Here is a 25,340-nt window from a genome sequence, read left to right as displayed (position 1 = left end):
AGAGAGGAAGGAAGAGGGAGAGAGAGATAGAAACATCAATGATGAGAGAGAATCATGGATCAGCTGCCTCCTGCAAGTCCCCACTGGGGATCAAACCCACAACCGAGGTGTGTGCTCTTGACCAGAATCTAACCCAGGACCCTTCAGTCCAAGGGCCAGTTTGCTCTATCCACTGAGCCAAACTGGTTAAGGCCAGACCTGTCACTCTTCACTTTGCTTCCTTCCCAGCTTGGGCTGATGAAGTTAATGTTACATATCACATTGCCACTCAGACACCCATCTGTTATCCTCCCAGAGCATTGACAACACAGGCCTAGGGGTATCCATTCTGAGACACACTCACCCTTGACTGTCATCAACAAGCCCAGTACTGACTACACTGAAGTTCATGCCTAACAGATATGTGGGCATTAAACATTTCCACTTTTATATTCTTCATTGATAACTTGTTGTTAGCTGCTGACTCCTTGCTCCTCCAATAAGTTGGTGGATAGGACATTGCCTATAATGTGCAGGAACATTAAATTAGTCAGATTTTTGAGCACTTGCATTTCCAGACATTGATCTAGATGCTGAGTGTCCAAAGATGACTGCAATGACTGGTGAGACAGAAAATATAGATACAATAGTTAGAAGTATGAACAAATCTCACTCTGGGAGGACTGCATTTGGTGGGATAGTTTGGGAGGGGCAGAAAATGCCACAAACCCAGAAGTGTCTAATTTACATATTTCAAATTCAGGATGTCAATGTATTGGTTCATAAAAGGAATCATACTATAAATTATGTCTACTAATACCTGGGAACTCCTTCCTGTTGCCTAAGTTCACAAATCAAGTTGTACATGAAAAACCTGCTCCTTCAATGAAGGAAAAGAAAAAAAATTAAATGAGATTTCCAGCATCAGAATGGCTCTGTATATTTGTATCTTTCTTCTTTCTTCCACTACAAAAAAGAAGAAGAAGAAGAAGAAGAAGAAGAAGAAGAAGAAGAAGAAGAAGAAGAAGAAGTCTCTATAAATTTCTTTCTCAGTAAAGTTAGAAGGTAGGTATAATTCATGGCCTCATAATTCATATAAAAACTGTGTGGGGGTTCAGCGATAGTCACTCAAAAATGTGCTTCTGTAATATGTGGATTATTATGAGCTAAGGGCAACTGTAACTGCAGCGTCAGGAGAAACTTCTGCCCTCCCTTGACTACCTAGAAGAATTTGAATTAGAAGCCTTGCCCATAAAGGGAAATTATCAGAGTTAGTATCTTTGACCTGTCTGAAGAACAGGACGATTTTTTTATTTACTAAGCATCTGTTCTTATCATTCTGCAACGACTCTTTAAAGCCCCCAAGTCACCCCACCTCAACCCTTGCTCAGTATGTCTTATACACTCATGTTCCCTTTCTGTCTCTGAATCTCTCCTGCATGCAGGGTCTCTGACTGGCATATAAAGGGATCCGATAGGTATGTATGTATCAGATTTGGTTGTTTGCTAATCTACCTCATGTCTATTTGATTATTAGACCAGCTATAAGAACCTTGAGGGTAGAGGAAGATTTGTTCCTCCCCGACAACTGCCAAAGGTGAAAAGAGCTGAGGTTGAGCAGGAGGTCCTGGAGGAAGTAAAGAGAAAAGCAAAGGCATTGGTAAGAGGGCTCAGGAGCAGCAGATTTCAGAGTCTCAGCGAAAATCCATTTCTCACAGGAAAGAGCCTCTCCCTCAATACAGAAAATAGCAACATTTATCTTTAAATAATTGGCATGGGCAGGCACTCTGGGTTAGCAGCAGAAAGCTTCCTGGGCCTGACCTGACTCAGGAACCCAGAGGACATGATTCACCCATAATCACAGTCTTCCAGTTTCTGCTGTGATGGAGAAAGCTGGAAAGATTGCTGCTCCACCATGACAGGGGGTGGGGGGAATAAAAATCTGGATAATACACAAATTCTTAAGCCCATCAGAAAGTTGTAAGGCCGCCCTCCAGCCTGAAATCTAAGGAAAGACAAGTGCCTTCAAGAAGAGACAGGATGCCAACACTTCCTCTACCCTCAAGGTTCTAGGGCAGAACATGGGAGGGAAACAGGGCTCCAGACAAGTGCTGAAGGCTAAGTCTGGGTAGCGCCAGGGTATAGAACCCCTGGGAGCCTCAGATACAGAGGGAATTTATACCCAGTCTTCACCACACAGGTTCTAGGGTGTTCAAGAGAGCCTCTTTAGGACAGCTGGCAAGAAAGCCCTTGAGCTCCCTCCCTTGGCACCTGCAGGAGGTGCAAACCAAGCAATCACATCTTAACCAGGCACAGGAACCCTCACCCATACCCAAATCCTAACCCAATAAAAGCCCTCCTGGGTCTCCTAAGCCAGGGACCCTGCAATGCTCTCCCCAGAAAGCCTCATTACGTAAGTAATCAATCTCTTCATACTTTCTTGGTGCATGTGTGGTATCATCCGTCTCAATGTTCAACCAATTTTTTTGTGTGGGAATAAGGAGACTCCATTCTATCTCCATGGGATGATCACAACATGTCACTATATGATGTCTGTTTTTAATGCAATATTCAGATGATCTATCATAAAATTTTACACTTGAAATCTATACAATCTTATTACCCAATGTCACCCAAATCAATTTCACTTAAAAATTAAAACTCCCTTTAAGTATAAGGATACATCTAAATTAAAATGGAAGGATAGAAAAAAGCATACCATGCCAATACTAGTCATATGGAAGCCTGAGTGGTTATATTTTTAGACAAATCAAATCTCAGGAAAGAATGTGTTCAGGGATGGGGAGATATTGACAGATGATAAACATTTAGATCAGTAGAAGAACAGAGGATCAGAAACAAATCCACGCACGCATATGACATAAAGTTTCCAGGGTGATTAAGTCATTGAGGTAAGGACAATCTTTTCAATAAATGGTGCTGGAACAACTGGAAGACCACATGAGAAACAATGAGCCCCAAGCCTTACTTCACAAAAATTGAAAGTAAATCATAGGTCTAAATGTAAAAGCTAAAGCCATAAGAGTGCAAAGGAAAGCATAGAAAAAAGTCTCAGCAAACTTGAGATTTGCAAAAATATCTTAAATAAGACAGAAAAACAGAAACCATAAGTGAAAAAAATTAATGAATTGGACTCCATGAAAATTTTAAATTGCTCAATGACACCATCAATGACAGCAAAATTAAATTCATATAGCTGACAGATTGTTTCAGAATATATCCAAAGCAATTACAAGTCAATAATAAGAAAACAATTTAATAAAAATGGGTACAAAATTGAATAGACATTTTACAAAAGAAGATATGCATATGGCCAACATGCACATGAAAAGATTCTCAACATCATCAGTCATAAGGGAAATGCATAAATTAAAACCACAATGAGATGCCACCTTCACACCCACTAGAATGGGTATAATGAAGAACTCTGACACTCCAACCACTGGTGAGGATCCAGAGCAACAGGAACACTCAAACATTGCTCGTAAGAGTGGAAAATGGTACAACCACTTTGGAGAATATTTTGGCAGTTTCTTATAAATTTAAACATATATTGTATATACCATATGTCTCAGCATTTTCACTCACAGGTGTCTACCCAAAAAAATGAAAGCATATGTCCACACAAAGATTTATGCACACAAATGTGCATCCTAGCATTATGCAGAGTAGCTAAATACTGGAAGCAGCATAAATGCCCAGTGGGTAAATAGGTAAACAAAATGTGGGTTTACCTATACAATGGAACACTGTTTGTCCATAAGAAGTAATCAACTACTGGTATTCCAACATGGATTATCTCAGTACTCAGCAAAAGAAGCCAGACACAAAAGAGAACATATGATATGAGTCCATTTGAATGAAACCCTAGAAATGATGAATACACCCTGTAATGATTGAAGACAGGCAGGCCAGCAGTTGTGTGAGCTGAGGCTGTATGGGGTGGTTGACAGGGAAACAGAACAAGGGAACCTGGGGAATGATGGAAATATCCTGTATGTTGGGTGTGGTGGTATTTGCACAGGTGTACATACTTTATCAAAAGTCAAGTTCTAGGATTAAAATGAATCTATCTTATTTTATGACCACATTGACTTTATTTACAATATCAAGATATTTATGCAATTGACAATGAATAATATGCTCTGTTAGAATAGAGGGTGAAAATATGGGCATCCTCTCTGCCTGGTATATTGTTTCACTTTATCCTGGCTTTTGAGTTTTAATTTATGTTGGCTGATGTGTTTCCAAATTCTTTTTTCCTATATTCAGTTTGCCACACTAATAGCTGAGAAAGAGAAAGGTAGCACATGAATTGAGTAAACTACTGTTTTATTTCACTTTTTATTATAGTCTTTCAAAATATTAGAGCTGGAGGGACTCCCAAAATCATTAATCCATAGTCTTTACTGACAAGACAGTTTTTTTTTCATTAGTGCATAAAACTACAAGTTGTTAATTTACTTTTAGAAGAAATCAACAGCATATTTATAAGCCTTGATTTAACTCACTTTAAACATGACACAAACAAAAGGACATTTCACTTTTAAAGAAAATTATAAACACACACACCCAGTGCAGTCACTAAATCAAACAGTTTGAGGGTTGGATTGAAATGCAAGCAAGAAAATCAAATTTCTTCAAAGAATGGGCTACTACCACAGTTACCACAGTCATATTAATACTCCAACACTGTTTTTCCTGTTTTTCTGCCAAGCCAGTGACTGGCCTAAGGAGAGGAAAATTTGCCGAAGAAGAGGACACTGTTGGACTCGTTGTGCCGGATGAAGAACAGGAAGGGATGATTGCAGTGAAAAGTTTCATAACTGGGCACTGATGTGACCGCAAAGCCCATCCCGGTGCCTGCCGCAGCTTCGGTGCCTTCCTCAGTCACCACCACAAAGGACCCGTGCAGAAACTTCTGGGCATGCAGCCCTGAACGTGGGGACATCCCTGAATAGTCAGCCTCCAGCTCACTGAAGGCATCCCCCAGCCCCATGGCGCCCAGCGCCGCCTCCAGATCATAACTATCTTCCACCTCAAATCGGGGCAAGTGCAAATCCACAGTCCTTTCCTTCATCTGCCCTGGGTTAGTCCACTCTACTAATTTCTCAGGACTTACTTCATTTATAATCTATTAAGGAAAAAAAGGGGGGGGGGAGAATGGCATGATTATCAATAATAATCAGTTTATTATTTGAAACAGTTTAACACTCATTTGTATCGGTCAGAAATCATTAATTTTAGTAACAAAAGTAGAAATTTCATTTTGCTAGACTGTTGTCTTCACATAGCAGGCACTTGTCTTATATTTATCTATTGAAATTTTCTGTGCATATATGAAAAGTCAATAGCATTTTGTGAATTTTTAAAGATGAGAAATGCAATTTCTTACTATTTCCCTAGTGTCTTTGTATACATATATATTACATATAATTTTAAAGATAAAATATGTTTATATAATAAGCAAATTATAATTTATATAATATATTAATTGGTGACTAATATAATGTTTATTATAAATATATAATACATATTAACATATTTACATATAAATATTAATTCAGTCACAGTGAATGTCCATTTTATACTGTATAACTCATCAACATATCTTCAAGCTGATAGATATTTTCATCAAATTGGTACATTTTACCCAACATTAACCTATTCATTCACTTTATAAGTAACTAGTATGTAATCATGCATTTTAACAGATGATGGATTCTGCAGATACAAATATAATTATTATTATGAATTTCAAGTTAGGTATCCTAATGTATTTAATGCAGAAATTACAAATTTGACTCAGAAGGGCAATTTTTTTCTTCTGAATTATTTCCCTAGAATAATTTCCACAACTGGAATTTTTGAGTTAGAGTAACAAAATTCTTAAAGCTCTTAAATATATTGCCATTTTCCTGTCCCAAATAATTTCCAATGTATAATAAATATTATTAGCCATTGATTCACTTGCTTTTCTGTGCTTGTTAGAGATAGAGATAGAGACAGAGACAGAGATAAAGACAAAGATAGAGTATGGTCACTAATCATTACAATACTACATATTAAAAACTATGAAGCCCATTTTATAGATGGAAAAATATTGAGGTTCAAGGAAGTTAAATAGCTTCAAAGGACATAATGCTACTAAATAGAGATATAGGGATTTGAAGCAAAGCCTTTCTGATTTCAAAAACACAGGATACTAGCCACATCAATATTTTAACAGCAAAGTGAGTAGGAATACATCAAGGAGTTCAAGATTAAGGGTCTGATAGACTTTGGGTGATTACTGTATATAAGATCATCCTTGGTTAAAAAAAAAAAGAACCATTTTTTTCCTGATAAGTGGTGTTGATTATGTGGGAGGTACGCATGTGTGGGACAGGAGGTGTGTGTAACTTTTTCTCAGTTTGTTGTAAACCTAAAACTTCTTTAAAAATTGGAGGTCTTAAAAAAAATTCAGAAGGTCTGAATGGCATGCAAATCTTGCTGGATATGTGCACATGTGATTTTTTTTCTGGAAAAGACGTGACTACATAATCAACCATTTCTCAGAATACTGGGTGACCTTTACAGTCCCTTAAATGTTTATTTTAGCTCATTCCCAAATATTTTAGTGTTGGCCATTCTCAATACACCTGATGTCATCTATTGCTCCACATTAGACATCCTGCATAGAGGCAGAAATAGTTCCCACTGGGCACCGCCAGACACCAGCCCCCAATCAGAAGCCCCGCTTCCAGGCTCACCAAGAGTAAGCTCTGAGATGCAGAGCCCCCAGAAATGAAAGCAAGAATGGGAGGTGCAAGGTTTTACCTTCTCCAGACCATCGATGTCATTGGGCAGCAACACGAACATGCTTAGGTCACTGTTTTTATATGGGATCCCCAGAATTTGGGCCTGCAGGTCCTTCAGGAGAGTGAAGCTGAAGGAGTCACGCTGTGTCATCATCTGCACAGGTTTACTTGTGTTCTGTAACAAATTCACAGAGCACCCAGTGTCCAAAGAGGCATTAGACGACCAGGCGAGCTCACCGAAATGATGCTCTCCACCTAAAACAGTACTAACGCTCAGACCCTCCAAATCAGCATTGTCTGTCCACCCTGTATACGTTGATGGAAATATGACTTCAGAATGTACATTCCATGTGTAAGCACATCAATAGTTAAAGAACCATACCTTATCCAGCCAAAATTCCTCCTCCTTGGTATGTTCTTTCTTAAACTCCCTGTCCCATTGCCCTTTAAAATGCACAATGTTCACCAGCACCAGCTTCGTGGTGCTGCTTAGAGTGGCATCAGGAAATAGGTCCTTGATGTTTTCTGCAAACAAGAAACAACAAACTTGGCCCATCTTTGAAATTATTAGTGATATTATGCATGGCAGATACGATGCAGGGGGACTTGACTGGTCATTAAAAACCTCAGCCAGGCCCTAACTAGTTTGACTCAGTGGTTAGAGCATCAGCTCATATCGGTGCACTGAAGGGTCTCGGGTTCAATTCCAGGTCAAGGGCACATACCTCAGTTGCAGGCTCAATCCCCATTCCTCTCCCCCTCAGGGCACATGCCAGAGGCAACTAATCAATGTGTCTCTCTCACTTTGATGTTTCTCTCACTCTGTCTTTCCCCTCATTTCTACTCTCCCTAGAAAAATCAATGGAAAAAATGTCCTCTGGTGAGGATTAACAAAAACAAACAATGAAAACCTCAGCCTGGTCAGCACCTGCAGGCTCTGCAGACAAGGGGTTCACTGGAAGTTCTCACTGTCCCCGCCTATTTATCCCATTGGATGGATTGAGGTGTGAGGGTTAACGAGTTTAGGCTCTGGGATCAGATTGCCTCTGTAAGCATCCAGTTTTGCCTCTTACCAGTTAAGGAATTACGGGCAAGTTATTTAAGCTCTCTGTGCCTCAGTTTCCAAATGAGTAAAACAAGAATGAAACTGTTTCATAGGGTTATTGAAAAGAGTAAATGATCTAATGTGTGCACATCACTTAGATCACTGTCTGGCTCACAATAAGAACTCAGTAAATGTTAGCTATTATTATTTTTACCCACTTGATATAGTTACCACCAGAGGATATATTTACTGATTTTAGACAGAAAAGAAGGGAGAGAGAGAGAGGCATCAATCTGTTGCCTCCTGTATGTGCCCCAACCGGGAATTGAACCCACAAACTAGATACGTGCCCTGAACAGTAATCAAACCTTAAACCACTGATGGGATGATGCTCCAACCAACTGAGCCACATGGCTGGACACAAAAGCAGGTCTTGATGGAAGAGCTGAAATGTTTCTCACTTGATAATGAGAAAGGAAACCCCCTATATTTCCACTCAAAGACCCAGACTCAGAAAGGCTCTGATATAAAGGAAAGAATGTGAACCCAAGACAGGCATGGCCCAGTTTCAGGACCCTCAAAGATATTATGAACCACAACCAGGTGTAAATAATTCCCCACTAAGTGTTTCCATGAAGTTGGCTCTATGATCCCCTCTGGTTCTCCTTGGCTTTCTCTACAATTTGCAGTGCCTCCTCCCACCCCTCATGCTCAGGCCTGCCTTTCCAGCCCTGTAAAGCCATACCCAGTCCCCTCCCAAAACTTGTCCACCCTGGTCCCCCACGCAGTGCCAACCACAGGGCTTCACTCACAGTGGGCACTCAAGAAGCGTTTTTATGATGAACGACCCATCCATACTCTACCATGTGTTTGGCTTTCAACCCAGGAATTAATCTTCTTTCGACTTTCATCTGCTGCATTTACAAAATCAACAGGTTCCAGAGAAGCATGATAATATTTTTCAACATAATCTAAGTATTTCTTTAGGAGAAACAGGGAAGGAATAGAAAGAAGTTGAAATTCAATTTATCTATTGCCAACATCTCTAAATAAGTTCAAGATCACTAATATTCTAAGCAGGGTTTGGGGCAAATCACTTTGAGTACTTCCATGCACCTTTTATGCAGGTGTAATAGGGTTAAAGCAAAAATCAGATTTAAACTGCCAAGATTACAAAGGAGCTCTCAAGGGGCCAGGATGCCTGAAAAACAGGCGGGGGGGTGGGGGGGGCGGTGCCAGGTGATCTGGGCCAAGCCAGGCAGTCAATGTAGGCAGCATGCCACCAGGACCCACAGTCCTAACAGAGCCACTGGCCATTCATGAACACCACTCACGGAAGTGGTGGACACAGCAAAACTTACTTGAAGGAAAAGGTATGTCTTCTCTCCAAATAGCCTGTTGGCTATTTTCAGCTCATAATTATTATTGGGTTTGCTTATTTCACTCAAAAATGTTTGGAATTGATGGTGTATCTCTTTGGTCTTCTCAATCTTCAAAACAAAACAAAAACTCAATGAGTTACCTTAGCAAAAGCAAGCCTGGACTCTGCCCCAGGAAGACATGGCTGCTGGATCTCTCCCTCAGCGTGGCAGCCTTGAGGACGGCCCCGGAATTCGGTGTGGCCCCTGGATGTCAGCTGGCTTTTACACAAATCACTAATGTAAGTCACAACCAATCTCAGCTCCACAAAGAAGCTTGCTCTTTGGCCCAATACCACAGATCTAGCTTTTCTGGCTCAGGTTGCATTTTTCATCTCAAATGTAATTGCCCACTAAGTGGTTCATATGCTTGCTTTGAGCTTCCCACAATAGTAAGCAACTGGGGGAAGTAAATGATTCCTCAGATGACTCTTATCCACTTAAACTTGGCCACATCTGTTCCAGACAATGGATAAAAAAAAGTAAATCCTGATGGTGTCAGCAGTCCTTTGTTAGTTATATACTGGACTGAACTGGTATTTTTTTCTTATCTCTGGGAGTGGGGGGGGAGGTACAAAACTTTTCTAGACATTTTTTGTAGAATCCATCCATTTTCTGATTGAAGGCTGAGAAGTGAGTGCTTCATGGCAGGGCCAGATGACAGAGCTTATGTCCCGAAAACAGAGAGGAACACTGTCCCCTGCCTATTAAGTGATGTCTGGCTACCTCTATCCACCATTCACGCTGGATTCGAGGGAGAGTCATTTACATTTTAAACGGAAATGCTTATCCCTGATTGCACTGAGAACAGAAAGGCCTTCTTCCTCTAGAATATAAAGCCCATGGGTCTTCTGTTTATTTGCTTGCTTCATCTTTTTATTTCATGACTGACTACTCATTGCCCAGAGTAGTATCTGGCACTTAAAAGACACTCAGTTAATTTTTATGCTAATGAACTAATGAACATTTGAAGACATTCAGATGGAAATACATGCTGCTCTAACAGAGTATCTTAGGCTGAATTTGACCTTTGGCTCCCTCCTTGTTACTGTGAACCTTTAAATGTCCATCGATCATTCATGGCTGCTCAGGTTGACTGATATGTGATGTGAGCAGATCAAGGTATTGAACCTATGGGGAATAATGGATTGCTATAAAGAGAAGGATGTAGTGGGAATATTCCTCTAGTGGGACAGTTGTGACTAAGTTGACCTGAAAAATGGAGAAAGAGAGTAAGGGCCTACTGTCAAACAGGTTTGAGGTTTGAAATTATACTATCTCTGTGGATGGGGAAACTCCAGACTAAGAAATTAACTTAAAGTGGCCCTGGGTTGATAACATCTCAGGATCTTATTCCAGAAAAAAAAAATACCTCTATTAGAAAGGTAACTACACCTTAGGTTTTGCTGGACAACCATAGATTACCAACCAAATATTCACTCATATTCCAAAACTATAAGTCATGAGAAAGTAAGTCCCACATCAAGAATTGATGGGGAGGGGGAGTGGGGGGGGGAGGGAACAACCATATTGGATTCTCAAGGAGTTTAGGTGTTGATATTATCAGATATCACACTTAAAAAGCAGTACTTTGAAAAAAGATATTGAAAATATGGTTGAGAAACAAGAGACTGATATCAAGTTCCAGGTTCATTTTATAATCAACTAGAATTCCTATATGTTCAATAAGCATTAAAATTTAAAAGCTCAATAGATGGGTTTAACAGCCAATTAGGCACTGCTAAATTGATAGACTTGATAGATCTGAATAATTTTCTCATAATGAAACATAAAGACAAAAAGTGATGAAAATATGTTGGTTTAGGCCCGATCCCCAGGATATTTTCAGGTGAGGATTAAAATAAATAAATAAATAAATAAGAAAATATGTATGACAATTAAAGAAATCTAGAAGATAGAATACAAATTCTAGCATCCTTCCAAAAGACAATCAAGACTGGAGTACATGCATTATTCAAAATATTAATTGACTGAGACTTTTTCAGAACTGATAAAAACTATGAATTTTCATATTGAGAAAGCACAGTAAATATGTCTTGGTAAATTAATAACTCCACATCTAGACACATTGCAGTAAAATTCAGAAACAACAAAAACAGACAGCAAAACTTAAATGCAGCCAGAGAGAGATCACCTACTAAAGATTTTCAAATAAACCAACTTCTTAACAGCAACATTAGACAAGGAGAGAAGAATGCTATCTTCAAAGAGTTGAGAAAAAATCTCAACCTAGAATGCAACACATAGTTTAACATTCATTCAAGAGCAAACAAAGGTCAATGCAACCTGATAGCATCTACTACACGCAAATCTTTACTAAAGAAACTTCCCTGGAGTGATGTCATCAAGATTAAGAATAAAAAGCCCCGAACTAGAGATTCTGACTTAACAACAATACAGGAAACAAATACTTTTGTTACGGAATCAGAAATCAGTTAAGAGGTTTCTGTATCCCACTGAGCATGAACCCAACTGCATTGAAGCCTAGTTTTAAAAAAAAAATCATAGCTCCCTGGGAGAGAAACTGAAGAGTGCGACGTATAACTAACATTCTGATCTTTCCAGAAGCTGCCTGAGGGCTTGGTTTCTGTCTTGCCTGAACATAAGTGCTGATAGGAATAGGGCACCAGGATAGCCACTAAGAACAAAGGCAATTAACAGTCACCAAATTCTGCAGTACCACAGATAGACACCAGGGAGAGCTCCTGAATAGAAACAGGCAAACTTCAATTGGGTCATCACAAACACCTTCCCAGAGAGAATGCAGCCCCAGGAAAGGCTTTAGAAGTGTCCAGAATCTCTAGTTAGCCTGGTCTAAAAGAGTTTTTCCTGCCTTGCTGGTGTGGCTCAATGGTTGAGTGTCTCGACCTATGAATCAGGAATTCACAGTTCAATTCCCCGTCATGGCACATGCCCGGGTTGTGAACTAGATCCCCAAAGTGGGGTGTGTAGGAGGTAGCCAATCAATGATTCTCATCATTGATATTTCTATCTCTCCCTCTCCTTCCCTCTCATAATGTATGTATATAAAAATTTTTTTCCTGTATGACTGGGTTTCCAAATGCCAAAATCCCAACAGAAGATAACAAAGATAACAAGCATGCAAAGAAACAAGGAAACATGACCCAATCAAAGAAACAAATTAAATCAACAACTTAACTTTACATCTCAAGGGACTAAGAAAAGAACAAACTAAACCAAAAGTTAGAGTTACATTTAAAGCAGAAATAAACAAAATAGACAGTAGAAAAACAAAAGAAAAATAAACAAAAGCAAGAGAGTCATGGGTTTTTTTAAGAAGATCAACAAAATTGACAAACCCTTAGCTAGACTAAGAAAATAACAGAAGACTCCAATAAGTAAAATTAGAAATGTCTGGAAATTAAAAGGACTATAAGGAACTACTATGCACAAGTATCTATATCAAAGTAATGAATAGCTTAGAAGAAATAGATAAATTTCTACATGTAGAAAGTCTGAAATATTCCACAAAAAAATGTGATAACTAATAAGTTAATTCAGCAAATTGCAGAACACAAAATCTACATTCAAAAATCAGTTATATATCTATACAATAAAATTGACCAATGCAAAAAGTAATTAAGAAAATAATCCCATATACTGTAATATCAAAAAGGATAAATTACATAACTAAGAAGGTAAAAGACTTGTTCACTGAAAGACAAAATATTGCTTCAAAAGATTAAAGAAAATACAAATAAAGGGAAAGACATTCCATGCTAATGATTGGAGGATGTAATATAATTGAAATATTTCTATTACCTAAAGTGATGTATAGATTCAATACAATCCCTATCAAAATCCCAGTAACTTTTTTTAATAAGAAAAAAAAACTAAAATTCATAAGGAATCTCAGGGAACCCTGAGTAACCAGAGCAACCTAGAAAATAAAGAGCAAACTTGGAGGCTTCACACTTCATTATTTTAAAATATACTACAAAGCATCAGTAAGCCAAATGGTGTGTACTGGCATAAAGAAAGATATATAAGATATATGAACCAACAGAAATAATAGATAGTCCAGAAATAAACCCTTGCTTAAATGGCCAAATAATTTTCAACAAGGTTGCCAAGACCACACAATGAGAAAAGTACAGCCTATTCAAAACAAGGTGCTGGGAAACCTGAATATCTACTTGCAAAAGCATGAAGTTGGATCCTTACCCTACACCATATACACACAAAAAAATGACTCAACATAGGTTAATGACTTGCAATAATACCTACAACTATAAAACTACTAGAAGAAGACATAAGAGGAAAACTTTAGGACACTGGATTTGGTAATGATTTCTTGAGCATGTCATCAAAAACACAGGAAACAAGGACAAAAACAGACAAATGGAATTAAATCAAACTTAAAAAACTTCTGCTTATCAAACAATCAACAGAGTGAAAAGGCAACTGCATAATGAGAGGAAATACTTGCAAATTATATATTTGATGAGGGGTTAATATCCAGACTATATAATGAACTTCTACAACTCAACAGCAAAAGTATCCCAATGAAAAATATGGGCAAAGAACTTGACTGGACACTTCCCCAAAGAAAACATACAAATGGCCAACAGCATCTGAAAAGATGCCCAACACCACTAATCATAAGGAGAATGCAACTATCAAAACCACAGTGAGCCCAGCCATTGTGGCTCAGTGGTTGAGTATCGACCTATGAATCAAAATGTCACAGTTCAATTCCCCAATCAGGGTACATGCCCAGGTTGTGGGATCGAGCCCCAGTTGGGGGCATGCAAGAGGTAACCCATCAATGATTGTCTCATCATTGATGTTTCTATCTCTCTCTCCCTCTCCCTTCCTCTCTGAAATCAATAGAAATATATTTTCAGTACTATTCACAATAGCCAAGTGGTAGAAGCAGCCCAAATGCCCATCAACAGATGAATGGATAAAGTAATTGTGGTATATAAATACAAAGGAATATCACGCAGCCTTTAAAAAAGAAGGAAATATTGTCATATGTGTCAACATGGATAAATCTCAAAGACATATGTAAACAAAATAAGCCATTTGAGTGTGCACGCACACACACACACACTCACACACACAAACAGATACTGTACTAGTATGCTTCCACTCATATGAAGTATCTAAAGAAGTCACAACCATTACCAATCAATCAATCAATCAATCACCAGTCCCAGGCAGTTGTAAATCCAAATTCTGAACAGAATATTAGGTGTCTTTCTGAATTTATACAAACTCTTTCAGAGAATAAAAAAATAGAGAAAACATTTTGCACCTATTAGACTAGTGAAACTTTGATATCAAAACTAGAAAAGGACAGGATAAAGCAAAATATTACAGATTGATCATGTTTATATCATAATTTTTTAAAAACGCCTAACAAAATATAAGCAAACCAAAGATGATTATCCCACAAATGCAAAAATGACTTAACATCAGATATTCTATTAATGTAATTCACTCTGTTAACAGAGAGAAAAAATAATTGATTACCAATAGAAATGGTAAAAAAAAAATAAACATATGTATATGTGTATGGAAGGATAGATGGATGAAAATGGGTGGCTGAGGATTGTAAAGCTGGTGGCATCTCAGCTCCGATTATCTCTTTACAACTATATGGCATAGGCCTATATACACTGCTGAGTGGAATAGATGATGTTATTATCCTACTATATTTATAAAGACCCAAACATTAGGCAAACATTAGGTAAGCACTGAGCCTCTAGTATATGTGTGTGTGTGTGTGTGTGTGTGTGTGTGTGTGTGTATTATTGATTTCAGAGAGGAAGGGAGAGGGAGAAAGAAATAGAAACATCAATGTTGAGAGAGAATTATTGATGGAGCTGCCTCCTGTACGCCCCCTACTGGGGATCCATCCCCTAACCCCAGCATGTGCCCAGTCTGGGAATTGAACCATGACCTCCTGGCCTCCACTGAGCCACACCGGCCAGGCAACATTAGGTAATACTTAATAAAGTGGAATATGCACCCACCCTACCTCCCAAATATAGGCTATAAACTGGCACGGTCTCATAGAAATGAAATGAGAACCACAAATCTGAACCACATACTATCTTAAATTTTCTAGTATCTCTGTTCTTTTTTTTTTTTCAATTCACACAAAGATTCTATTTGAGAGGGAAAGTACTATCAAACAACTGTGTTTCTTGACTGAGTAGACAGCAGAGCAGTTATCTGCCCCAACTCTGTTGTACAAAACCTGGAATGAAGCTTGACTCTCTATATACACATGAACCAGACAACTGGACATGTGGGATGTAAAATGAGTTGTACATTTGCTGGGTGACTTGACCCCTGATTTTATGAGGGTCTGAGCTATGACTACTGTCAAGGCAGATATGCCCTTCCTGAGTGCTCTAAATGCCAACCCCAAACTATGGACTTAATATCCCTCCTATGTTTGCATACTCTGTATTGCAGGGGAGGAATATTACAACCCTACAGCTGAAAGAGACCCCAAGAAGACATTAATCCTGTGCTAATATCTATACTAATACAAGAGTAATATGCTAATTAGACCACATCTCTTCCAGACATCCATCTGGACGTCCTTCTGGACAAAGCCATGGTGGTGGGGGCCGAGGCAGAGGCAGTTAGGGCCAATCAGGCCAACAGGGGAGGGCAATTAGGGGCAGCCAGGCTGGCAGGGGAGGGTGGTTAGGGGCAACCAGGCCATCAGGCAGAGGTGGTTAGGGGTGATCAGGCTGACAGGCAGAGGCAGTTAAGGGCAATCAGGCAGGCAGGGAGCAGTTAGGGGCAATCAGGCCTGCAGGGGAGCAGTTAGAGGTGATCAGGCCAGCAGGCAGGCAGAGGTGATTAGGGGTTATCAGGCAGGCAGGCAGAGTGGTTAGAGGTGATCAGGCAGTCAGGCAGGTGAGTGTTAGGAGCCAGCGATCCCGGATTGCGAGAGGGATGTCCGAGGGGTCCCAGATTGGAGAGGGTGCAGGCCGGGCTGAGGCCCCCTCCCCCCACCCCACACACACACCCCTGTGCATTAATTCCATGCACCTGGCCTCTAGTTTTTTTAATAAAACATCAGAGCAGGCAATGAAGGGACTTAAAATAAAAATACAGTGTAGTAATAATATCACTTACTACTACCATGACCACCACTAGGCAAGTCACCAGTGTGCCAGACAGTCTACTATATTTATAAAGGCCCAAAGAAGATGAATAACTTGCTCAAAGTAGCACAGCTGTTAACTGACTGGGCCAGGATTTGAACCCAAATCTGTTTCACTCCAAACCCATCCACTCTTCATAGGGACTTCTCAGTCTGTTAGCCTTTCCCAGGTTCTATCATAGTGGTTAGTGTGCATTCAAGTTAAGCTCTCCTCTTAACACTAATGGTTGATTATAATTGTATAACCCTAGTAACATTATTGCACTGCTGTGATTATTACTGCCTACAGAAGTATGGAACAGACTGTCGAATCTCAGAGGGGAGGCGGGGGTGAGTGAGTGGAAAGGAAGAGATCAACCAAAGAACTTGTATGCATACATGCATAACCTATGAACACAGACAATAGGGTGGTGAAGGCCTAGGCTGAGGGTGGGTGTGGGCTAGAAGGGATCAATTGGGGGAAAATGGGGACATATGTAATACTTTAAACAATAAAGATTTTTTTAAAAAAGCATGAAGTAGTACCTCCTCTACGCATTTCCCCAGTGAGCCCACATCTAAGCCACCTTAGTGAAGTTGGTAAGACATGTCTCCCACCTCTTTTTCTTCAGCTTTGATTCTCGAGCTATCTGTGTCTTTTTCAGAGAGAGGCACCTGGAAAAGACAGAAAATATCATGGTGAGGATCAGAGCAGAGAAAGCCCCACACAGAATCAGTCAGGGGAAGTGGACATTTGCTAAAGACTCCTCAGTGTCACACAGGAAGGTTTGTCTCCTTGCCAAATCATGAAAAGCTCTGGCTATCTTCAGAGGAGCTTAAATTGGTTCACCCATACACATATTCATCTTTGATGTGTCGCTTATACCCCAGTGGGGATTATGGTTCTGTCTTTATCAGGTTAATGTCTTTGGACAGGGCCTCTCCCAGCCCTCACCTGGAGGAATTTCAAGCACCAGGGAGCAGATGGCAGGGTGGAATCTGGAGAGGGAAGAGATAAACCTAAAACTACTTCATGTCCTCACACGCTTTCTTTGTTTCCTGGCCCATGGGTCAAAAAGATCATGTGTTCAAGGCAATTTTCGAAGGCTCATCCCAGAAAAGAGTCTGCCAGAAAAGCCATGGCTGCCATCCTACCTACCTTCTGCAGCCGGGTGGCAGTGGCTCCCCGGGTCCGCAGGAGGAGCATGCCGACAGCCGCTAAGATGCTCGCAGGGGAAAAGAAGATGTTGCCATTGTTTTTTCTATTCAGCTCTTTGAAAAGATTAAACCCAAAGGTCACTGCGTCAAGTGATTCCATGATGATCCTAGTGAGATCTAGAATAGCAACAACAATCAAAACTAATACAAAATAATACTGAATGTGAAGTTTAACTGAAAAACAATTTTTTTAAAGAAAAATCAAATGAGCGCTTGTTGGAATTGCTTTAGATCATGGGAACCCTTCTTGCTTCTCTTCCTGCATTGATCCAGAAAAAGAGGGGTTATGGAATATTTCAATAAACAAATTAAATTCACATACTGAGATAGGCCTGGATTTGAGCTACAGAACTCTCAGAGAGTATTTCAGACAGTACTTCCTCTGAGAACGATAATAGCTACAAACCCTTTTGAAGATGATATATATGTTTATGGTCTTGATCACAGTGATTAAATTGTATACATTAAATATGTAAGTTTTATGCATATCAATTATACCCCAATACAGTGTTTTCTTTAAAGAAAAAAAGATGGAAAAGCCCCTGTGGCCTGCTTCTCACCCCTTAGCCTTCTCTTGACTGGAGATGTGCATCAGCTGGGCACCATCTGGTGCTTCTCGGTTCTCATTTCCCCCAGGGAGCTCAGTGCCTTGGTTTGACTCTCTCTTCTCTGTCAGAACCTGCCTGCATCTGCCTGCCCTCCGCCTCCTCCCTGAGGTAAGCTCCCCGCAGGCCCAGCGCCTGCCCTCCTCATCTGGCCTGCCCAGATGCTGCACCCATGACCAGGCAAGGGGAAGCCAGAGGAAACCCATGGCCTCTGATCCAAGCTGTGTTCTCAGGTCCAACCATAACAACAATAAAGCCAAGAGTATATCCTTCTCTAATATTTTCTCAATTGATGCAAAATCCTGTGCAGAGATGGTAGGATGCATTCACTCTCTTAAACCCCAACGCCTAACTGAATGAAAACTTGATTCTGGGCTCAATTTTTCCTCAACGGTGATGTCATGGATTATTAAGTGGAAGTGAAAGAGTTTCCTTTTTATAATTTTTGTTTGTTTTACATTTTTTTCAGTAAGTTCACATTACTTTTATCTCATCAAACAAACTTTAAGAACAATTAATATTTACCACAAATAAACTACACTTTATATTTTCTTCATCTCCAGCTACCTAGAGATGTTAATAATTAGTTAATAAAGGCTTTAAGAAAAAAATCTAAAACAAGAATGAGATTAAGGCAGAATAATTTTTTTGACAGTCTACAGACTTTGGGGGGTTCTTTGCGATCAAGGACCCATCCTGCTAGCTAAGACATCTTCCATCTGCTGTTCAAACTTCCATTTCACCCCTGAATTTCCTCACAGGGATTCCTTGCAGGTTAACCCAGAAATACAATGAATTAACTTGCTGTCAAACAACCTGAAGAAGATACTGTTTCGTGGCTATGTAGGCACTGAAGTAAATAAAACCACCCCAAGGAAAATTATCCACTATAAAAGTTCTTCTTTCAAGTCAACAAACATTCTCAAAACACAAAAAGTCTTCAGTGGGAGCTGAAGAGAGAACTTACCTGGCTTCTGGAGAGACAGAGGTGTCTGAGCATGGACCTGGGAAGCACGTGTAACATGAGTAATTTAGATCTTTTATTTATATCTCTCCCTCTGCCTCTCCCTAGTCATTACCATTTTTGCATTTCCAGTGAAACAACCTTTGGTTTCTCAATGATAATGTCCCTCATAAAATTAGCATGCAAGGTTTATGACAAAATTGAGGATTGCATTTTCTATGTCCTGCATGGCCATGAAGTTATGCACTTGAAGTTGTCAGTAATTGCATTGTGAACTGTAGCTCAGATAAGAGACTTCGAAGAAGAGAGCTGCAATTTCTCACTTCTCAAAAATCTCTTAGAAATTCTTTTGGGAAGCCAAGTATAAAGCAATCTAAATTAACCAGAAAGCAAAATTAAACCAAATTCAGCGTCTCAACCCAGGACCACAGGCAGCATTAGAACAGCCAAGTTAAATGAATTATTACCCAAGCAGGGGGACACTTTGAGAGGGAATTCAACCCTAATGATATCAGGGATCCTCTGAGAAAAACTGGTTCTACACCTTGGGTGCACATTAAAATCCCCTGGGGAACTTAAAGGGAAGAAAAAAAAAGATCTATGCCCAAACCCCACGCACTGAGTCAGCATCGCTGGGGTGGGAACCAGGCAGCAGAATTTGTATCACCCCAGGCAGCTGAGGTTGGGAACCAGTGGTTTACGGCCACAGGAAGCTCTGAATCAATGCATACTTACTTACCACAGATGTAGAGAGCTAAGCCCTGACAAGCCCTGTCTCTGTAATTAAGTTAAATTTGCGGTCGCATTATTTGGGGGATGCCAAATGCAAAGAAGAAAATGAAAATATAAAAAACTATCTTGCTAGAAATGTAGTGAAAAAACGTCATGAGAAAAGTTTGGGCAGGCAGCCAAACACACACACACACACACACACACACACACACACACACACACTTGTTCTCAAGTATTCTGTTTATTAATTATGATGTCTCTCACTTTAATTCATTTGATAAACATTTTTGAGAATCTATTGTGTAGCAAACATTGGGCTAAGCATCAATAATTCATAAACATCCAACAAGCTCACTGAACTCAGGAAAACAACACTACTAAAACAAAATCCTCAACAGAAAGTTCTACCTCCAAATTCCGGTTTTTCCTACCAATCCTGGGGCATCCTTATTGGCTCTACTAGTTCATTAAAGGAAGCAGTGCTTGGACTGAAGGTGTGGAGATTCATCACATTACCAAGCAGCGAATCCTAGAAGGATATCTAAGCTCTTCCCTCTCACGTGAATGTCTGCTTAAGGAAGCAACTTATCTCAGCGATACGGCTTCCAAGGGCTGGCTGATGCCTGTGCCAATCTCAATACTCACAGTTTGCTTTTTAAAAAAATATTTTGATTACATCTCTTTAAGCAAACTCAAAGCTGTACATAATTAACTTTGCTTTCTAACTCTCCGATAAATGTGCAAACTGAGGAAGGTTTGGAAAGAATTAGCACTTAGTTATGGAGTCAACCCTGGATGCCAATGAATGAAAAAACAAACAAAATCTCATAGACACATTACCAAAAGGAAGTTGGGTAGAGGGTAGTACAGGGTAAAGGGGGTCAAACAAATGGTGACAGAAGAAGTTTTGACTTTGAGTGGTAAACACGCAATGCAATATACAGATGATGTATCACAGAATTGTATTCTTGAAATATATATAATTTTATTAATCACTGTCACCCCCAATAAATAAACATTTTTTAAATGGCATAGAATCATTGAGTTGGCAATTGTTTTATGTTTTAGTATTCCTATCAGTATGTCTTCTAATCCCTTTCTCTGGGACCCTAGACTCCCTGTTCCAATGCCCAGCTATTTCCATTTGCTCTCTGCATCTTCCTAAAGCATTTTCTCTATCACCCGGTCTTCACAAGGATGCCTGGCTTTCCCTGAGACCACCACACCCCACAAAGTCTTCACTGAGGGAAGTCATTCAAATCTTGAGATCAGAAAGCAAGGTGCCCATTTGTCATCCCTCTCTTCTCTTGCTTCTTCCAAGCTATTCTTCCTTCAGTCACTTCTAATGTCCCCTTCTCAGACTTACAACATCTCCCTGTGCCACCCTGTCCCCAACCATAACCTCGCACCCTGATGCTTGGCATGTGGTCTTCAGTCCCCCTAAGCATCCCTCTGTACATCTTCACAGTCTAGGTCAGCAGCATCTCTCACTTCCCTGACTCTCGCCTCCCTCTCCTCTGGAAGCCCATGTACGTGGCCGCACTGTGGGTGTTGCCATCACCAGGGACTACGCCTGCTGTAACCAAAATTTAACTGGACACCAAAATTTCTCCATCTGGTTACAGATGCCTGTCCTTGATCTTTCTAACCCTCATTTTCAATGTCATCAAAACCTTCCAGCATTGGATCCCTTCCCCTTCTATTTTATCAGCCCCTTCTAGTACCAAAATTGTCCTAAAGGTAGATATGTTAATAATTAGAAACTATAAAAATTGTTTCTATGCTTATGAGTGAGGACAGAAGCTAATTAAGCCCTGAATCAGAGTAGTAATGAGTTCCACATCCCATCCCAAGTTTGACACAACCTCTGCATGTCTGTTCCCAATACTGGCTTATAGCATTTTTGTCTCCAAGCCTATAATGTAGTGGATGCTGCTGTGGTCCCACCCCAATTCTTTTAACCAGCCAGTGTTTCTATCACCCAGTTACTGGTTTGGCTGATAACTCACAGCTGCCCTTCTGTCAAATGACTCTCAGCTAAATGGGAACCACCTGCCAGGAAATACACAGCACCCCACCCTCACCAGGGCACACCTCAGGAGTGAGTCATTGGCATAAGGATGTTAAAGGACAGGTCAGTCCCCTTGCATCAAAATAGGACTCATTTTGTAAATGCAATTTGTCAGCCAGAGCTTCCTCCATAGGATCAGACTGAAGCTAAACTCTTGCTGAGGCCACATGACTGATTAACATGTTTCCCTTACCTAGTCCTGCTTCTCTCAAAGACACACACCCCCTCCAAATACCTGAACAAGAATCCCTGTCTTCAGCTCTGCTTCTAGGGTAGCTGACCTAAGACAAATGTGTTTTAATATCTAGCCCAAACCCTCTCACTGTTTTCTCTCTCTGAAAATTCCTTGGCAATTCTTGCATATATACATTCTCCTTTAGATAATTTTTTAATCAGTTAATCAAGGCCTATGAAATATACTCTGGGGATTTCAAATTGGACTCTTTAAAACTGATACATTAATGGCAGAGAGAAATTGTCATCTTTACATATTGAGCCAGGAATATGCTCATCTTACAAGTACTTCAACAGCATTTACAAATAGAAAGAAATGGAGAGAGAGACTTCTCTTTGTGCTGAAGAACAAAACAAGCGTGCCCACTCTCACTGCCTCCTTCAGATTGAACCAGAGACCCTAGCAAGTGCAACAGGCAGTTGATTAATTAATTCATTACTTAATTAGTTAAGAGTTTCAAGACTCAAAATGAAAATAAAATAATCATTCAAGAAGGAATTGGTACATACATTATAAGAATTAAAAAGTGAGTTTACCAAGATTATAATACAAGGTCAACATTTTAAAAATTAAGCATTTTTATATTTTAGCAACATAGTTAGAAAATAAAATTTTTAATATGTGATTTTTTAAAGTATCAAAGAGAATCACGTACTTATCAAAAATGAAAGATGTGCAAGCCCCTATCTAAAAAAAGATCAAACATAGTACAGAGAAATTAAGAAGACCTAAGGAAATGGAGAGAGATAGTTTATTTGTGGTTTCAAAGACTCAGTATTGTAAAGATGTCAGTTCTCTCAAAATTGATCACTCCAATCTCAATGAAATCCCAGGAGGTTTCTCTTTTTTCCTTTTTCTTTTCTTTTTTTTTTCAAAAAATTGACCATCTGGTTCCAAGTTTATATGAAACTAGAGGCCTGGTGCACGAAATTGTGCACAGGAGGGGGGGGGAGGCGGAATCCCTCAGCCCAGCCTGCACCCTCTCCAATCTGGGACCACTCAGGGGATGTCCGACTGCCTCTCCCAATCTGGGATCGCTGGTTCCTAACCGCTCACCTGCCTGCCTACCTGATCACCCCTAACCATCTCTGCCTACCTGCCTCATAGCCTCTAACCACCTCTGCCTGCCTGATCATACCTAACCCCTCTGCCTGCCTGCCTCATGACCCCTAACTGCTCCCCTGCTGACCTGATCGCCCCTAACCACCTCTGCCTTGTGCGGGACCCGGGCTTCCCTCCCTCCCCACAGGCAAGGCACCTGGGACCTGAGCTGGCTTTGCCTGGCCCGCAGCCACAGCTGCTGGCACCCTGGAACACAGGCAGGTGACTTCGCCCAGGCCCGACTTTGTCAGGAAGGTTGTCCAGAAGGTCGTCCAGAAGATGTACAGCCTCATTAGCATATTACCCTTTTATTAGCATAGATAGCAGAGGTTCTAGAATAGCCAAAACATTCATGAAGGTGGAGGAAGAGGTTCTGAGGTTCTGTCAAATAGTAAGACTTGTCATTAAAGAACTAAGTGTTATTTGGGCAAAGGAGAAGCCAGAACATATATCTGCACATACAGGCATACTGGACCGCTTTGTGGTTTTTTTCATATGGTTTTATTGATTTTAGAGAGAGGGGAAGGGAGAACGGTAGATTTTTTTTTTGAGAAAAAAACATCGATCTGCTGCCTCCTGCATGGCCCCCACTGGAGATAGAGCCTGCAACCTGGGCATGTGCCCTGACTGGGAATCAAATCGGCAACATCTTGGTTCACGGGTTGATGCTCAACCACTGAGCAACACTGGCTGGGCAACACAGGACTGTTTTGAGAAATGTCGCTGCAGCGAAGTGGAAGGAGTGGTGTTTTCAATACACTATGCTGAGTCCACTGTATAGCCATACAAGTAAAAATAAATCTTGACTACTACCTCATACCATATTCAAAATATCAACTCTAAATCAACTGCATAACTAAATGAAATATGCAAAAGTATTGACATTAATAGTAAAAATTACTGTTAATTATTATTACTGGCTACATAAACATTAAAAGTTTTCATTAATCGCCTGGCCAGCTTGGCTCAGTGGTTGAGCCTCGTCCCTCAGCCTGGCCTGCAGGGATCAGGCCAAAACCAGCTCTCCTACATCTCCTGAGGGGTCCTAGATTACGAGAGGGTAGTTCTCTGGTGACGCACCCAGGGATCAGGCTCCCTCCTCTCTGGTTCTGGGTGCATCACCCGAGAACTGCAGCTTGGCAGCTCCTGCATTGAGCATCTGCCCCTGGTTGTCAGTGTGTGTCATAGCTACTGGTCAGACAGTCGAACTGTCGGATGGTCGCTTAGGCTTTTATATATAGAAGATGTGGTATCTCAAATTTCTGAGGTACAGAGAGATATCTTAATAAGTAGTATTGAATAAACGGATAACCATTTGGAAAAAGATAAAAATTGGATCTATATTTCACCTATAAGCCAGAACAAATTCCATTTTGATCATAGATCTAAATTTTTAAATATGAAATCATACAGGTAATGGAGGGAAATGGGTAAATTATTTACAACCTGGACATGAGAAAAGACTGATTTAAAATATAGGAGCAATAAAAGATTGATCAATCCAGCTTATGAAAACTCCAAAAATAGCTTCAGTTTTTTGGAGGGATTTGGCCAGAGGAAAAAAAATGATAATTAATAAGCACTAACAAAGCAAAATGATGTTTTTCTTGCTTGAATTATTGGAATCTAAAAAAGATATATTAAAGTTATTTACTATTTTTGCAGATTTGCAACTTCTTTTATGTATTCCTCCTTATGTTTAAAAATTATGCTATTAAGTTATACTATTTTTTCTTTTTAGATGGCATCTTTTATCAAAGTGAAATATTTATCTTTTTCTCTATTTCTGTTTTGGACTTTGATTTGATTTTTTAAGCTGATATTATTGTGATTCTCACTTCCCTCCTGTTAATATTTCTCTGGTACCTCAATTTCTCTATCATTATTTTAATTTTCCTATTGTTATCATTGTCTCCTATAAATATAATATAAAATTATAAATTTTAAAAGAGAAATTTAAAATTTGTCTTTTTAATTCAGTCTGTCTTTTAATTGTCC

At 39.9% G+C, this 25,340-nt stretch overlaps 1 protein-coding gene across 1 annotated transcript; it reads right to left on the bottom strand.

The window, feature by feature from the left end:
* Positions 1-4,347: 4,347 nt before the first annotated feature.
* On the bottom strand, positions 4,348-19,242 carry SERPINB13 (serpin peptidase inhibitor, clade B (ovalbumin), member 13). The gene is made up of 8 exons (XM_006756802.2): positions 19,207-19,242; positions 17,576-17,751; positions 17,035-17,091; positions 9,207-9,335; positions 8,709-8,826; positions 7,183-7,325; positions 6,820-6,975; positions 4,348-5,134 (listed from the first exon to the last, which is right to left on the bottom strand). Exons 2-8 carry the CDS (start codon positions 17,732-17,734, stop codon positions 4,730-4,732), a joined length of 1,167 nt encoding a protein of 388 aa, XP_006756865.1. The 5' UTR covers positions 17,735-17,751; positions 19,207-19,242; the 3' UTR covers positions 4,348-4,729.
* Positions 19,243-25,340: the final 6,098 nt, after the last annotated feature.

This window comes from Myotis davidii, unplaced genomic scaffold (assembly GCF_000327345.1).
Source record: "Myotis davidii unplaced genomic scaffold, ASM32734v1 scaffold11, whole genome shotgun sequence".
Taxonomy (NCBI): domain Eukaryota; kingdom Metazoa; phylum Chordata; class Mammalia; order Chiroptera; family Vespertilionidae; genus Myotis; species Myotis davidii.
The sequence above is the reverse complement of the archived record's forward strand: the minus strand, read 5'-3'. Positions and strand labels throughout refer to the sequence as shown.